At 36.9% G+C, this 17,244-nt stretch overlaps 1 protein-coding gene across 2 annotated transcripts in view; it reads right to left on the bottom strand.

The window, feature by feature from the left end:
* LOC129415714 (uncharacterized) overlaps nucleotides 1–17,244 on the bottom strand; it is a 222,285-nt gene that overhangs the window by 74,111 nt on the left and 130,930 nt on the right. For both annotated transcript variants that reach the window (XM_073873599.1, XM_055169813.2), the window contains 3 exons: nucleotides 7,782–7,844; nucleotides 7,649–7,693; nucleotides 7,259–7,291 (listed from right to left, as the gene is read on the bottom strand). In XM_073873599.1, the coding sequence (XP_073729700.1) occupies nucleotides 7,259–7,291; nucleotides 7,649–7,693; nucleotides 7,782–7,844 (141 nt within the window). The remainder of the gene's footprint in view (nucleotides 1–7,258; nucleotides 7,292–7,648; nucleotides 7,694–7,781; nucleotides 7,845–17,244) is intronic.

Raw genomic sequence — 17,244 nt, forward strand, 5'->3', positions numbered from 1 at the left:
TAGATTTCATACCCTGCTGTCAAATCGCACCTTTTTGCCTGCCCCTTTTGATTTAATTGACATTATCAATGTTATTCCAAACCTTGCAAAAATATATCTGTGTTACAGCACTCCTATTAGGTTTTCTTATTATGGAGCAATCAGAGGAGATAAAGACAACAGACATGAAGCATAAACTCTTTCCTAGTAGTTACAGGTCTCAATGGAAGAAGAGATTATATCTCAATGGGATCTTCCTGGATAAATAAAGTTAAAGATCCTATAACACACGCTGTTTCTTTAGTTTTATCAGATTTATGAAAGACATATCAGCTGTAGCGATTGTTTCCGGAAAAACACGAGGTCCCGGAGGCGTCCAGCGAGAGGTGCGAGTCACGAGCAAGAAACACACACAAAACATTATCTCACTATCTCTCGATAACTTATGATTCACTACTGTTCGTGTCATTTACATTATATGCACTTACGTGCCGATAGCCAACAAAACACAGACACATGCAGTTTTACTTACCGCCCTACGACTAGGGTTGGGTACCGAAACGCGGTGCCATTATGGCACCGAAGCCTATATGGGCGGTACCTACCGGACCGAATCAGAACACAGATTTCGGTGCATCATTTCGGTGCCTCTTAATGCATGAACGGTTGACTGAAGTATTTTGCTCTCTGTAGCGCAAAAAGCATAATCACACAAGCACAGCACAATCGCTAGTTAAATTATACTGCACTCATATGGTGTAAATAATTTCCTCACTTACAAAATTTACGTGAATGTGAAAGTCGGAAAGATTTGATAATACAGAGGATTCAAGTTTGATTTCTTCGCTTAACTTAGGTGAGTTTGTTCATATTTTACATTATTGTAGTTTTATATTGATAAAAAAACGGAAACCAATCATTTGTTTTGAAAAATCTAAGGATCTTAGATTTATTTATGTTATAGGGCGGGTAAAATGTTTTCCGTCTATTCGTTTTTGTTAAACGTTTGGTTTAATATAAGCGAGTCATTTTACATTTTTATTGTTGTTCTGTTTTAATAAAACAATAATAATGAACAAATAAGCATTCGTAGTAATGAAAATTATGTCAATTAAATCTTTCATTTATTTGTGTTTTAATGCAGATACCATCCGTCAAATTTGTTTTATTAATAAACAAGCAATATAAGTTTGTCATTGGAGCTACTATTTTATTGGAGTTGAGTTTTTCGTTAAGAGTAATAATGAACAAACATTTTAAAAATTAATTTTATTAATAAATGGAAATATTAAATAATCTAATGTTAAAGATTAAATAGCCAACTTTTAAACTTCTTTGCCAAATATATTTTCATTTAAAATATGCGCTGTGTTTAATAAGTTTAAAATGTGAAAAAAATCCTCATCTGCACATCCCTAATAATACAAATCTAACAATTTTTGTAAGAATATATGTCCAGGTTATTTTTATATTCTGACTTAAAAGAACAATTTGGAAAATGAGATCCTCAGAGGAGCGCGTGAATGCCGCAATTGATCTGACGGCAGCTTATTTTATATTTTATAAGGTAACATTCCTTCAGAGAACTTGCTAAAACGTATTACCTCACTAATGTTTTTATTAGTACTTCGGCCGATATTGGCCTGAGATGGCCCGCGGCAGTCACAAGTGTCAAGTTCATCGGAGACAAGCAGAAAGCGTCAAAACGTGAATGGTTTTACAAGCCGATAAGAAAATATTTTGGATGAATTCCAAATGCTGTTTGCGCCATTGAAGGGCACTTCACGAAGAGGATTTCCCATGAACAGTCGATCCAAATAAAGAGAAAAAGATGCTGTATTTTATTGCTCTATTTGCCAAGTGTGTTTAATTAGCCACACTATGAGACACAATTGCGCAACTTTCTCTAGAGTTCAAGAGATCTGATCTTCGAAGGGAATAGGACATAGGGAGGATCACTTTCGATTAGAACTCACCCTTTATCTTTTTGTGAGCGGCAGCCGCGTAGGCTTTAACCAATCATTGAACAGATTATTAACAACCAATCAGAGAACATTTTTCTGAGCTCAAAGTGGAGTGTTGAGAAGATTTTATTTAATTCACAAATCAAAAATTTCATAAAGAAATCAAGAATGCAGGTCTTAAAAGATGATGGTGCTTTAGGCAAATCCTTAATAAACAAATTATGACAAACAGAGAAGAATTTTCATAGTGTTTTATGCTGTACTTTCATCTACCATCTTTATGTGACTCTTTTTTTCAAAGTACCGCTTTAGGCACCGTTTAGGCACCGGAACCGTTTTAAAAGTATCGATTTGGCACCGGCATCGAAAAAAACTCAAACAATACCCATCCCTATCTACGACCCATGACCCAGTTGGGACCGCCCCCATTTCAACCAAATGCAAACACATACGCAAAACTTGACTGCTACCCTGGATAAACAAACTATATCCATTGTTTCCATACGGCCGCTTACTAGGAAAGCTGAACAAGGCTTTCTTCTCCTTACATCCAAAACACACTTCTTCTTCTTTTGTGCTATTGTTGAGTCTTGATATATAACAAAGTTTTACAAAGCGAAATAATGTACCTATAGTCATGTAAATTTGTGAGTCTTATGCGTGACACTGACAAGGCTTTCCGCCTTTTTGCGTAAACATGTCACGCATTTCTGTTTACGTGTCACTGTCACGAATTTGCTACTCAACTGTTTTGTCCTATTTTTTAACCATTGACGCTTCGGTTTAGGGTTAGATTTGGTGTTTGCGTTAGGTATTGGTTTATACCTTTTTTCACGATTTATTTTATATTTTATGATTTTTAAACCATTGTCGCCTGGCATTAGGGTTAGAGTTGGGTTTGGGTAAGCATGTCATTTTATGTAAATCTAACCCTAAACTGAAGCAACAATGGTAAGAAAATAGGACAAAACAGTTGAGTAACAAATATGTGACAGTGACACGTAAACAAAAATGTGTGACATGTTTATGCAAAAAGGCGAAAACCGTGTCAGTGTCACGCATAAGACTCAAAAATGTACGTGACTATATGTACATAATTTCGTGATACTGGGTTGCGCATGCAGTGAGCCTGAGACTTCTACTCGAAGGAACAATGATAATCAGCGTCCTCGTTCTCACTCTCACTTTGATTGACGTGTGAGCATGCTTTTCCAGGGGAAGTGCCCATAAAAGGAATATGGGGCCACTGATATGTAACGGGTACCCATGTTTGACAGAAACTTTCCAAAACTTGTATGAAAGAGAAGGTGTGAGTTTGGCCCAGAAAGACTCCGTCACACGATCAACTGCTTTTTTGACACTTTGCATTTACTTAGCATGAGGATTATGACTCTTAACTCTTTCGCCGCCATTGACGAGATATCTCGTCAATCAAGAGAAAACGCTTCCCCGCCAATGACGAGTATTTCCGTCTTTCCGCAATATCGCTATTATTCACCGCAACTTTTTAAAACCGGAAGTATTGCCCTATGGCAAGCGGCTGCATGTCCGTGTCTGTTTTAAAGATCGCTCTGAATGGGATCTCTATAAAATGTCTGTCACAAAAATGGAATTATCTCTGCCTTTTGCTCAAAATGTGGTGTTTTTGCAGAAACCTACCCATATTCAAAAGCTGATTACAAAAGAACTACTGAAGGTAGGATGAAATGTTTTTTTTTTTTTTGAAAGCAGAGGGTCTGTTCTTTCATTTGGTATATTGTATATTTATATATTTAAAGAAGAACATTTTCTGGAAGGCATTAAACTTTTGTGAAAATCATGAAAAACGCTGGCGCTGGCTGGCAACTTTTTAAAAAAATGCTGGCGGTGAAAGAGTTAAACTGTGTTAATAAGTCAGAATGCATGAAATCGCATTTACCCCCCAATAAATATTTTTGCTGTTTTAAGACTGTAAAATTTTTTTGTAAAAAGTTTAGCAGCCAGTCTACTAGGTTGTCCAAAAAAGCAAATGCAATCTTAAAAATACAGATGCTTAGAGGTTCTTTACTGTGATGTCATAGAAGAACCAATTTTGGCTCCCCAAAAGACCTTTCAATCAAAGGAACCATTTTTCATATCTTTTTATAATCAAAACATCCTCACTACAAATAACACTTTGTAAAACAGAAAGCATGTTTAGAAAATCATGCCATTTTTGAGTAATATGACGGCTACGGCAGAATATTAATTTCTGGGTGAATCTTTTTAACTTTGGCAAATAACTCAATTGTAAACTACAAACCCATGTAGATCCCATGTTTAGTGAATGTTACATCATTCAGTTTGGATATGAATGATTTATGCATTTGTCAGACACTAATAGATGCTTCAAGCTGTAGATGTATCAGGATGTGTGTGAATCAAACCCATGACTTTTGAGCTGGTATCGCACTGCTCTCTCATTGAGCTATAGGACGATGTTTTAAAGCTAGTAATGAAAGAACCAAGAGAGCTAAGAAAGAAAGCAGTCCAGTTGATGTGCTGGTGTTAGAATGAATCCGCCTCTTTGAATCATTTATTAGAGGTGAACGCTCTCAGTGGAGTGGATTCATGACATGAAGGCAAATGTGCTGATCAAAGGTCTGTGCTTTTCTCTTTTAAATGCTATCTCTTTAAATGAATAGGTTCGACTAATATTCATGACCATCAAGTCGTTTTAAGCCTGTATTCATACTTTTGTAAAACACAAAAGGAGAATTTTAATTAAAATTTCACACCGTTTTTATTTCATAAAGACCATAATGAGCAATATATTCAAAGTTTAGAACGTTGTTTGATAAAAAAAAAAATACTAAAATTGTGTCACATTTTTTGTCCACTTTTTAGCCTTTAGTGTTGTTTTATTGACATTGTGAAGACTCTTCAAATTTTCATTGAGTGTGCCATAAAAACAACAACTGTATTGTCTTTAATGACATTAGGGATTAGGTTTTTTAGGATGCTTATTACCCTATTAGGTAACACTTTACTTTAAGGGGTGTTCATAAGACTGACACGTGTCACGAACATGAAGGAGATTTTATGCACATTTATGACAACTCATTAAGTGTCATTTATTCAATTATGTCATTTTTAATGCAAAGATGACATTGTTTGAGTTGTCTTTGTTATGACAACTTGACGTAAACTAATACATCATAACTTGTCATAAATCTGTTATAAACATGACATAACAGAATAATGATCAAACTTAAGAAACTATGGGTAAACATTAAATGAACCTGTCATTTAAATGTCATTTAAGTGTTAATACTCTGTCAAATACTTTTAAATACCAGACACGTCAAAAGATTATACTTAACTTTATGTATGTGCACAATACATAAAAAACTGACAACTAACAGAACTTGTTCTTTCTTTTGGTTTTGTACTGATTTAATTTAATTTTAAGTCTCTAAATGCAATAAAATATAATATTATCAATTTTAATTATTATTATTTTCATTATTTGATGATTTATTTTATTATGGAGGAAACCAAAATATGGCCCTGTTTACACGCCCATGCTTATTTTGAAAAACTGAGACGTTTCCCTTCGTTTGCGGCCTTCGTTTACGCGCAAACGGAGAACTCGCCTCTGAAACCGATTCTTTCTAAAAACTCCAGCCAGAATTGAGATTTTGAAAAGCTTCGGTGGCACGGTTGCATGTAAACTGAGACAAACAGATGTTTAGGCAGCCAACGTCACAGTATGTGCCAGAGCTCACACTAACGTCAAAAGTGCGACCTTGTTCAAAAGAGGAACAGGAAGTGATTTGTTGCTCTTTTCGGGATTCTGATTGGCTTACCTGGGCTTGAGCTTCTCGTTACACCATATATACAAGGATACGTGTCAATGAACACTTTTCTGAAAACTTATTATTTTTGAAACTAGAGAGGTTGAAATGTCCGTTTATGAAAATAGCCGCCCACGTGTAAACATAGTCTAAACATTATGAACTGAAGAATATTCATGATGCTGTTATAAAACTATTTGACAGAGTATTAACACTTAATGACATTTTAATGACAAATTATATTTGTATCACTGTAGTTAAGGTCAAGAAAAATATTAATGACGCTATCATAAAACTATATGACAGAGTATGACAAATTCAATTACTGTATTACGGTAAAAAGTGGTCAGTTATGTTGTCTTGACAAGACATTTCTAACAATGTCATCTTTGCATTAAAAATGACATAATTGAATCAGCCTGATCTCACGAATTTCCGTGGGATAGTCCGAATTTTTTATTCATTTTTCTGTAGCATTCTCACGGGTCTCCGCATTTTTCCGTGGACCTGCTACAGAGTGTCTTTTTCTGAATTGAACAAATAAGACTTAATGACAGTTGCCATAAATGTGCATAAAATCTTCATGTTCATGACACAGGCAATGTCATAATTATGATTGTGTCATGTCAGTATTATGAACACCCCTTCAAGTAAAGTGTTAACTTTTATTAATATAAACACTGTAAAATAAATGCAACATTTTTGTCATATCAACATATATTTTTATGTTACTTTAACTCAGTGCTTCTCAATTATTTTCTGTAATATTTTCGCCCCCCCCCCAGGAAAAAGTAAACATTTTGCGCCCCCCCCCCAACTCTCCGCCGTGACTGTAAATAGTATAATTTGTAAAAAAGTATTTTCCCCGGGGTCTCGCGCGCCCCCCCCCCCCCCCCGGGGGTCCCGCCCCACTATTTGAGAAGCACTGCTTTAACTTAACTTCTTGAAATTGTTTAGCTTATAATTTGTTATGTCAATCTATCACAAGTCAAAACTAAAAATATTAGGTTGAATCAACTTGCAAAACCAAGAATTTTGCAAAGTTTTACAGTGTATATAAATACATTAATGCATTTAACCCTTTCAGTAAATAGTTGGGGGCAACTGGGGAAAAGTGCCTTGCTCAAGGGCATGCACTAGCTGTGAGATTCAAACCGGCAACATTCGGGTTACTCTCATATATATTTACCACAGGGCTGTTGAATGCTTTATTCTAATTGGTTGAAAAATGGGTATGCATTATTTTTAGATAACCGCACACCTGACCTGTCAAATGTGGTATGAGCAGAATAATTGACTCCGGTCCTTGGGTGTGCCCATCGTCAATTATTCCTTACATATATATATATATATATATATATATATATATATATATATATATATATATATATATATATATATATATATATATATATATATATATAATTACTGGTACCGGTACTGTTTGTGTGACGGATTTGCAAGTGTCTGGATTTTTAAATGAAGACATAGTGTACTCACTGGGCCCGGCGGTCCACGGGGGCCTTCTTCACCCTATTTATAGATACACAAACACAAAGAACAAATGAGTCAGTGAACTATGGGTGTTGTGTTTTTGTCTCAACATCAGACAGCGCGCCCACAGATCACCCGCAGTCCAATCACTGACTGTCTGAAGCACAATGCATACAAAACGACTAAGAAGCCTAGTAAGAAATAACCTATAGTCAGTGTACACTAGAAAAAATGTATATTATAAAATGTCTTAAAAAACAGGAAGTCGACACTAATGGAAGTCTATTACATATTAGACCAGACTTTATGCCTACAATATGATCAGAGTCTATGCAACACTATTCTGTATTAGACAAAGTCACCTAACTTAATATAAAAAACACAAAAATTACACACCTTTTGCCCCTTTATTCCATCAACTCCATCCTGGCCAGGCAAACCCTGTTTGGTTAAGAGAGTTCAGACACTCATAAGGTACACACACATACAAAACTCAAAAATATCATGCAACTGTGACAGAAATACATACAGGATCTCCTTTTCCGCCCTTTTGCCCATCCAATCCTGTGATGCCCGGGTCGCCCTTCTCTCCCTAAAGAACAGCAATCGCACACACATGCATAAATTGCATAAACATGCAGATAATACTGTCAAGCAACCTGCCTTATTAAAAATAAATAACTTCCATAAGTATGCAAACATGCCCGCGTGTGATGTACGCAAACACGGCCGTGTGCTATAAATTGAAAGTGAACATGAAACTCAACGTTGTGTATCTCACATTAATACATCACAACACACAGCTAGCAGAAGTGGAATTTAATGGCCAATAGATGGCACTTTCTCACTGTAGATGAATTTCTACATCACTCGCCCTGCTTTCATCTTGAGATGACATCCGCACTCAAGACGACGCAAACTGTGCATGTTTTATGTCGGCAGATGAGACACAGAGAAGCTCACCCCTGCACTCACTACTGTATGCATTCAGTATGAAACCATCTTTAGTTTTAGATTCTCTATTGCACAATAGTTTAAGAATGTAAAGATCTTTAGAAATTATAATTGTATGTTGTTGTTTTTATATGAGAGAGAGAGAGAGAGAGAGAGAGAGAGAGAGAGAGAGAGAGAGACTGAATGAGAGAGTGTTGACTGAATGTTCGCAGGAGGAGACCTGCTAGAAACACGCGCAACCTGTTAAAAACATGTTATTATATTTAGCCTATTGTTAGGATCATTTAGAAGTAATTTAATTGCCTTTATACTGATCAAAGTTAATTAAATGGCACATTATGATAAAAAAAACTTGATGCAAAGGAATAGAATTTTTTCATGTTTTCTCCAAATTACACAAACTTGTTCTAATGCCAGCTCATCTCTTTATTTGCGTGGGGGTTTGATCTTTAGTACAAATAACTTAAACAAATTGCAAATAACTTAAACACCTTCATAATCCTCTCTGGATTCACCTGTATATGTGGGATGCCATGTTAGATATTTCATTATTGACTTTGCTCTGGCACTTTAAATAAGACTAACGTGTTTTATTAAAGGAAATGTATGATTTATGCATATAGTAATGCAAATGAAAAATGTGGGAAGACGTGAAAAGCTTAAGCTTTTTTTCTTAACTCTTTCACCGCCAGCGTTTTTAAAAAAAGTTGCCAGCCAGAGCCAGCGTTTTTCCAGATTTTCACAAAAGTTTAATGCCTTCCAGAAAATGTTCTTCTTTAAATATATAAACATACAATATACCAAACGAAAGAACAGACCCTCTGCTTTCAAAAAAAACCCCCGTTTCATCCTACCTTCAGTGGTTCTTTTGTAATCAGTTTTTGAATATGGGTAGGTTTCTGCAAAAACACCACATTTTGAGCAAAAAGCAGAGATAATTCCATTTTTGTGAAGGACTTTTAATAGAGATCCCATTCAGAGCGATCTTTAAAACAGACACGGACATGCAGCAGCTTGCCATAGGGCAATACTTCCGTGTGGATAATAGCGGTATTGCGGAAAGACGGAAAATCTCGTCATTGGCGGGGAAGCGTTTTCTCTTAATTGACGAGATATCTCGTCAATGGCGGTGAAAGAGTTAAGGAACGATCATGGTTTAGATTGATTTAAACCTAAGTTTGAGAAAAACAAATAAAAATAGAGGTTTTTGCAGTTACAATGGAAGTCAACAGTGTTCAGAAACCTGAAATCAGAAATCTTGTACACAAACAGTGTTGGGGAAAGTTACTTTTAAAATTAATGCATTACAATATTAATCCCCAAAAAAGTAACTTATTGCGTTACTTAGTTACTTTTAATGGAAAGTAATGCTTACGTTACTTTTAAGTTAATTTTGCATTACTTTTTCTTACTTGGCTGAAGGGGGTCGCACACCGTACGCGCAGCTCAGCCCTGCGCCGCGTCACGTCAAGAAAAACTCGGAGGTATTGTACACTGGAAGTGCACATTAAATAGAGTGAGCTTAGTCAGATAGCGTCTGCTTCAAAATATACGTTAGCAGCCAATGTTAATGTTAAACTATGTGAGTGGCGCTCTGTGGCGCGACAGGTATTTGAGCAACTTCCTGAGTCAAAGCTGGACGCCACGGACAGGTGCCACCTGTTAGCGCCGGTATGCGTATACTCATTAAAAAAACAATGTGTTAGATTTTTTTAGAACGGTGCGGCGCTGCACGCCGCTGAGCTGTGCGTCCCTTGTGCGACCCCCTTGAGGCTTGATCCCTTTCAGACCCTACGTGACTACGTTCAGTTTTAATCAGTACATTGCTTTTTATGTAAGGGATAATGTAGAGGCAGCCGGTAGTTATCGGGAAATAAGCCCCGACAGTGTGATCTTGTATCACACTGAAGGGGCTTATTTACCCGATAACTACCGGCTGCCTGCACATTATCCCGCTTATTACACGGCTACTTGCCACATAAGAAAAAAAACTGGACATGAACATGAACTTGAAACATTTTATTGGCATATTTGTTTTAAATTAACATTTTTATCCTTCCGCGAAACTTTGCACAGATGCATAAAATGATCGTAATACCTTATTAAGATCCTCTGCTTCATACTTGTCTGTCTCCATTTTTTTCTCTTTTAGCCAGTCTTTGAGAAGTTTTAATGCCCATTTGGTATTTTTTTGTTGGCTTCGTAGCTGTCATGTTCTATTTTGTCAAGTTCAGTCTCAGTAAGCTCTCTGTGTCTTGTCGTTGTTCGTTTTTCTATTCACTGTTTAAATGTTTTGTTTTTTTCCGTACATGTTAAAATGAATGTCAAAATTTTCCATTCTTAATTGTGGCTGTCCAGTGTTTGTCACAAGATGGCGCCAAACAGTAATCTTTGTTGGCGCAGAGGAATTTTAAACATACAAGTAGTACCGGCTATGCGTTATTACTTTGGAGCGGTTATTATTTGAAAAGAACGAACCTGCAAATGTCTCAACTGACCAATCAGAATCAAGCATTCCAGAGAGCCGTGTAATAAATAAAATTAACTAAACTGAAAAGTAACTTGCATTACTTTTTTAAAAAAGTAACTCAAATAATAATGTGTACATTTATGAAGTAATGCATTACTTTACTTATTACTTCAGAAAAGTAATATTATTACCTAATGCATGTTACTTGTAATGCGTTACCCCAAACACTGTACACAAATATGTCAAAAAAAAGATCCTAGATGTCAAAAAGTACACATATGCATACCTTAAGAATTCATATCAGCATCTCTGAGATACTACATTTAAACATATCTTTACCTAAACATTACATATAAGGACCCTTTAATAGGCTACTGCCCCAGTAAGTTTTTTGAAAATCTTTTTAGACAGCATATTTGCTTGTAAACTACAAAACCAGAACATTCCTTTTACTAACTATTGACATTCAAAAACCTTTATGCCAAAAGTAAGTCTTTTCTGCATTTTTGATTGTGAACACAAGCCTGATCTAAATGTCAACAATGAATCAATCTTTACTGTACGTTTACCCTCCATCTTTTAAACAAAACATTCAAGGTGTATTTACATGCAGAGCAACGTGCACATAAAATAGCATCTCCTTCCAAACAAAGCCTGTCTGTTTATCCAAGTAATATTCTGACCTGTTACCCACAGCAGGAAGTAAAGGTTTAAATCTGGAGTATGTTAAGTGCACTACTGTATGTGCGTTCACTCAACAACTTCCTAACAAAGAGCAACAATTACTCAACTCTTGCACCGTGAGCCTGTCGAGTGACATTCTGTGCTGTCAGGACAAACTTATGCAGATGCTACACAGTCCTCACGCTGCCATCTCAGTATATTCACAGTCCACTGCCTACATGAAGGTGTGGAGATGACACACACACGTGTGCACGTCTGGCTCTCACAAAAGCAAAAAGGAGCACCGCACACATTCTTCTTTTGCCTGAGCTCAAAGGTGCAGTGAAGCAAAGAGTGTCTCCCTCTGGTCCTCTTTGTCAAGCACCGGCTCACCCGGCAAACCCTGAGTAATCCCTGCGTGACGATTTTTTTGAAACGTTCCCGCCGAGGGAAATGAGTGTCTTTTACGACCAGCTGATGATAGACGGTCACTCGTGAACTGTAATGAAAGGCGTACAGAATGGACAGAGGCTGAATAGCTATAGTCGCACAATTGCTTTTCATACTTCACACGCTTCACTCACCTCCATTCATATGCGGGTGAATGCTGACTACCAAAGAAAAAATGGGTTTTTCAACTTTGGGCAACTTCAGCCGTGTGGATTTTTGGTACATATTGCTATAAAACTGAATTTTCTAATATGGGCATAAACATTTGGCCAACAAAGGATATCCATGCATCGTGTGAACAATACATTTATCTAAACAAAATGTGTCATTTTCTGCACATTTCTCATTTTGGGGTACACACATGGAAGCAGTACCACCAATTTTTATGTATCCTGAGTACTTTAAATTTTAATCTTTTACATATTTTACATAATTGGAATAGAATACATCTTGATTGGAAATACATACATACAAACAATTTTTTGTTTAAGTTATATTTGAAGAGTTTAGATGCAAAACCTGCTTGGTGCACTTGGCACGATTTGTTATAAATTAGCATTTTTTTCAGACTTTTTTCATAATTTTACATTTATGCCTTTAAACCCGTATTTCCGAATGGCCTGAGGGTGGGATAAAGAGCATTTAAAGCAAAACAATATGATGAATGTATAGTAGGGGAGACCGGGGCTGGTTGTCTCATAGGTTGGTTGTCACACTGCTTATTCCAGACATACTACATGGTGCTGTGGAACAATTTTGATATCAATTTGTTAGCCTATGATAGCTTACACATTTGCACTTGTAATTTTGCTGAGCAGACACAAAACATTGAAGTTAGGAGACAATTTTTTTATTTTTATGGGTCAGAGTAAATTTTCATGTTGGTGTTGTTTTTGTGTTGAGATCTTGTAGGATATTAGTCATTCAAAAACAAAACACTCATTAAAAAGCTAAAAGTAGTAGCTTTATTTTGAGTCATCTTTTAGCGATCAAGTTAAAGCCGTGTGGCAGCTAGCTTATCATGTTTGTCAAGAAGTCAGTTGGGGATGGTTGTCACATAGCTTGCGGGGTTGGTTGTCACATGTAAGTATTGGACAAGTAGACCTTTTAAGACTGTTTGTCTGTTTGTTTGTTTTTGTTTGCTGTTAAAATAAAATAAATAAAGCATTAAAAATTAATTCATTTTATTTCTCAACACAGTAGACAATTCAAGTAACTGATCACCCACTTTAATCCCATTATTTAAACATAATGGGCATTGATGACAACTATCATAGGGGTGGTATTCATATTATAACTTATTTGCAGGTTCTAGCTTAAAAAAATAAAAAGTTACACATTATCTTTTCAGATCCCAATTTATCATTGAAATCCTATTGAATCACTATAGGGACAACTAACCCCATACCTTATGACAACCAACCCCGTGATGGTGTTGGTTGTCACATTGTGTCAGAGTGTCTTTGATGGTTAATTACTTCCTGTTACAATACATTCTAAAAGTAAAAAGTATACACATTTAAAGCCAAGACCCCAAGTTTTCATTTCATGTAGGAAATACTGCTGAAAGATTTTTTGAAGATGAGCAATTCATGCATGAGTAAAAATTGTGACAACCAACCCCGGTCTCCCCTACGTGATGAGAGCATTCAGTTACAATCATTATCTCATTTTTTAATGGTGGTGCTGTTTAGCATCCTTTGCATCTGAACTCTACATTATTAGGTTGCATTTGCAAGTTAAATTAAACTTCTACACAATGGTTTAAAGCATAAACCGTATCTTAGAGAAAATGTTAAATGCTCTCTCATTTGTATGTCGCATTAGATAAAAGTACCTGCTAAATGAATAAATGTAAATGTATTTGCCTGATTTCATGAGGCTGTAAATGAATTACTATTGTATCAACTCAATGTGAAGACATTGGTAAAATGAAGAATAATTAAGTGATATTAGCCATGTTGTAAAAGTGAAAGTGATGTTGTAGCCCATACTCGAAATGTGAGTTCTTCATTAACCCATGCCAGTGAGTTGTGTTGATTTCTGCCAGTTTTAGCTACTAAGTACTTTGTGGACCCTTATATCAATTCCTTTAACCAAAACTCATCTCTCCAAAACCCTACTCTTTAAAGAAATGTCAAACTCAAGGGGTCCTATTTTTACGATCTGAAACGCAAGTGTGAACCACAAAGCGCAAGGGACATTGAGGGCGGATCTTGGGCGCTGTTGCTATTTTCCCAGCGGGAGAAATAACTCTTGTGCCAGGCGCAAATCAATAAGGGGTTGGTCTGAAGTAGGTTCATTATTCATAGGTGTGGTTTGGGCGTAACGTCAAATAAACCAGTCAGAACGCTATCCAACATTCCCTTTAAACGCAAGTGTGCAAGTTCCGTGGCGGGTTGCTATTATTATGATGGATTTACCAGGCGCACGCCAGGAGCGGTTCACAGCCGAGGAGACCCACGTTCTTGTAAGAGCAGTCAAAGACTGGAGAAACCCGCCCAAATCAGCGTCGGTTAAACAGGCGTGGGAGGAAATAGCCACAATTGTCTCATCAGCTGGCATCCCCAGGACGTTGCGCCAAGCGCTACAATAATTGCAGGAGACGGGGGAATCCCAAGCTTGCCAGAATAAATCTGGCACTCTGTGTAACGGGAGGTGGATCTGCCTCTACGCAGGACCTGACGCCAGTAGAGGACAACGATGCGTCCACCCTCACCGCTGAAAGGGTTTATGGGCTTTGAAATCTGACCCAAGAAACACAAGCAGTCCAACCCCAAAGTACACTTTCAAATCAAGTTCACATACATTAAGGTTTCTTATGAAAACATTTTAATTATTATTTACATAAAATAAACGTAATACAGCCACACAACAAACTTATGAAAATATTTGAATCGTTATTTGCATGATAATTTTTTAACGCAGCCACACAATAAATAAATAAATCACCACAATGCTCACCACTATGATTTCCCTTAAATTATTGTGTATAATAATATTTTTTATTGTAACAATTTATGATTTGCAAAAATAACTGTTGCATCTGTGTAGATTAGATAAGCAAAGTGTGTGTGCGTTGTGCACGCTATACATTATGGTCAAGCATGCGCCCTTAAAATAGCATAATGAACCACGCGCAACGCGTCACTGACTTTAGACTAGTTTTTTTTGGGCAGTGGCGCAATTGTTTTTGAAACTGCAAAATAGCATCAGGGATGGTTTGCGCCGGAACACGCCTCCTTTTTTGCGCTGAACCGCCCAGGGAGCGCAAGTTAATTCCCTAGTTTGCTCCCTAGCAATTCCCTAAAATACGAATGATACATGCGTCACTGACAAAGTCAATTGCGCTGGGTGCAAGATAGGGCCCAAGGTCTGTTTTCTGATAGGCTTATACACGCGTACATGCAGATATTTTCTGTGCATCAGGTAGTAGGAGTATTTTAGGCACACCATGCACAATACTGTAATAAACTGATAAAAATGCCTAAAGCACCTTAAGAGGACACTAGACTTAGGGCCAGATTTACTTAACGGGGCAAATTAGTGTGAAAGCGCAATTCCAAAAAAGTGCAGATGGGAGTGGTAATATCTGCGGGTTATTTACTAAAAAAGCACAAATAAAGAGGCCTGCAAGTGCAACAGCTGATTTCCATAATGACCAATACAATCCACAAAGAGCAGCGCAAATTAGTTCAGAGTTGTAAATAAGCAGAGCTGATGAGGTGATAGTGATCAACTAACACCTGATGAGCTTGAGTTCAGTACCACGGACATCCCAGCTAACAAAGCCAAAGTAAAGAACAGGAGGACAAAAATGTAGGTTTACAAGAAGTTTTGAAACGTTTGGTATTGTGTAACTTCTCCTAGTTACTCCTCTTTTATTTACTTCAGCAAATAAAAAATAACATGGCTTGGCAAACAATATTTTTGAATAATGTTTCTCTGGCATTATAAACTGTTACATGTTAAAACAATCCTCTCTGTCTTGTACCACGCGTCCTCTGCTCTCCGTGATGCCTCTTCTTTTTTGCAAAGTGCAAATAAATAAATAATGGCACAAATACAAGTCATATCACATGAGCAAACATTAGTAAATCGTGTTGTGTGAATCATTTAAATACTCTCCTCCCATAAATGTTGGTCTGAAAGGAAGACTTCTAGAAATGCATATACAATAAGGTCAGTGGCAAAAATAACTAGACCACACCTTTTCAGCAATAATTATCCAATGTGTGTCTTTAGTAAATACCGACAATTGTTGTTTAATGACAAAATGATGGTTTGTCTTGGCGCAAGCTGGCCCCTAATCTTTTTTTGACTATGTATATTCTGACTGTCATTTGTGGGTAAGACATGAAGGTTATGCCAAGCCAGTCTAAACAATGGGTCATACTGTAGATGGTTTTAATAACTCAGTGAGTGAGTTTTCATCATAAAACTACAAGCAAATTCCAGAAGTTCTATATTTACCATTAATAAATCAGCCGACAGTGTCCTTGACTGAGGGGTTTTATCACCTCAGGCCTTTAACACATACTCATTTGAATCATGACATGTCTAATACTTAAACACATGCTCATCTGCAGGGCATTAAAACATTACTGCAGCTCTGTAGAGAAAATATGGCACTGAATCTCATGAAAACACATCAAGGTCACATTTTACAGAAAACACACAGTATATTGCAATTTTATATACATATACAGTATACATACAGTACATAGGCTACAAAACATACCAAAAATTTTGATCGTACTGAAAGGGGTGGTGTAGTCTGATCCGTAATCCGATCATCAGGAGGAAAGTACGCATGTAAATGCGTGAATCGTATTATGATTGAAAAGTAAGTTTTCTTTTCTTATATCTGAAAACGTCTTAAGAACAACTTTCTCCAGCTCAACTTTGATTTGTACATTTATCCATAGATAAATCGTCGACTCGAAAAAAGATGCTGTGCACTGCGTTGCCAAGTACTCAGTTCAGATTTTGGCTACTTTTAAACAGTTTCACCGAGTTTATTTTTTTTCTGTGGGTTAAAGATCGAAGGACTTTGTTGATTAGTTATTGGTTTTGGGGCTCTGAATAGTCTTTGAGATGCTTTTGGGTTAGTTTTGAATGTCCATTGGGCTGGTTTTTACGGAGCCCCTAAGGGGACATTGAGAAAAATGTTTATAAAAATTTAGTTTAGCGTGCACACGTAAAACTATCGCGTGTGCATGTAAAACTATCGCGCGCGCACGTGAAACTATCGCAAGCGCACGTGAATCTATCGCAAGCGCACGTGAATCTATCGCGTGTGCATGTGAAAGCGAAAGTTTCACGTGCGCACGCGATAGTTTCACATGCGAACGCGAAACTAAACTTTAAAAGAAATCTGCACATGAAGGTTTCGCATGAGCACATGAAAGTTTCACGTAAGCACACAAAAGTTTCACGTGAGCACACAAAAGTT

This window comes from Misgurnus anguillicaudatus, chromosome 11 (assembly GCF_027580225.2).
Source record: "Misgurnus anguillicaudatus chromosome 11, ASM2758022v2, whole genome shotgun sequence".
Lineage (NCBI taxonomy): Eukaryota > Metazoa > Chordata > Actinopteri > Cypriniformes > Cobitidae > Misgurnus > Misgurnus anguillicaudatus.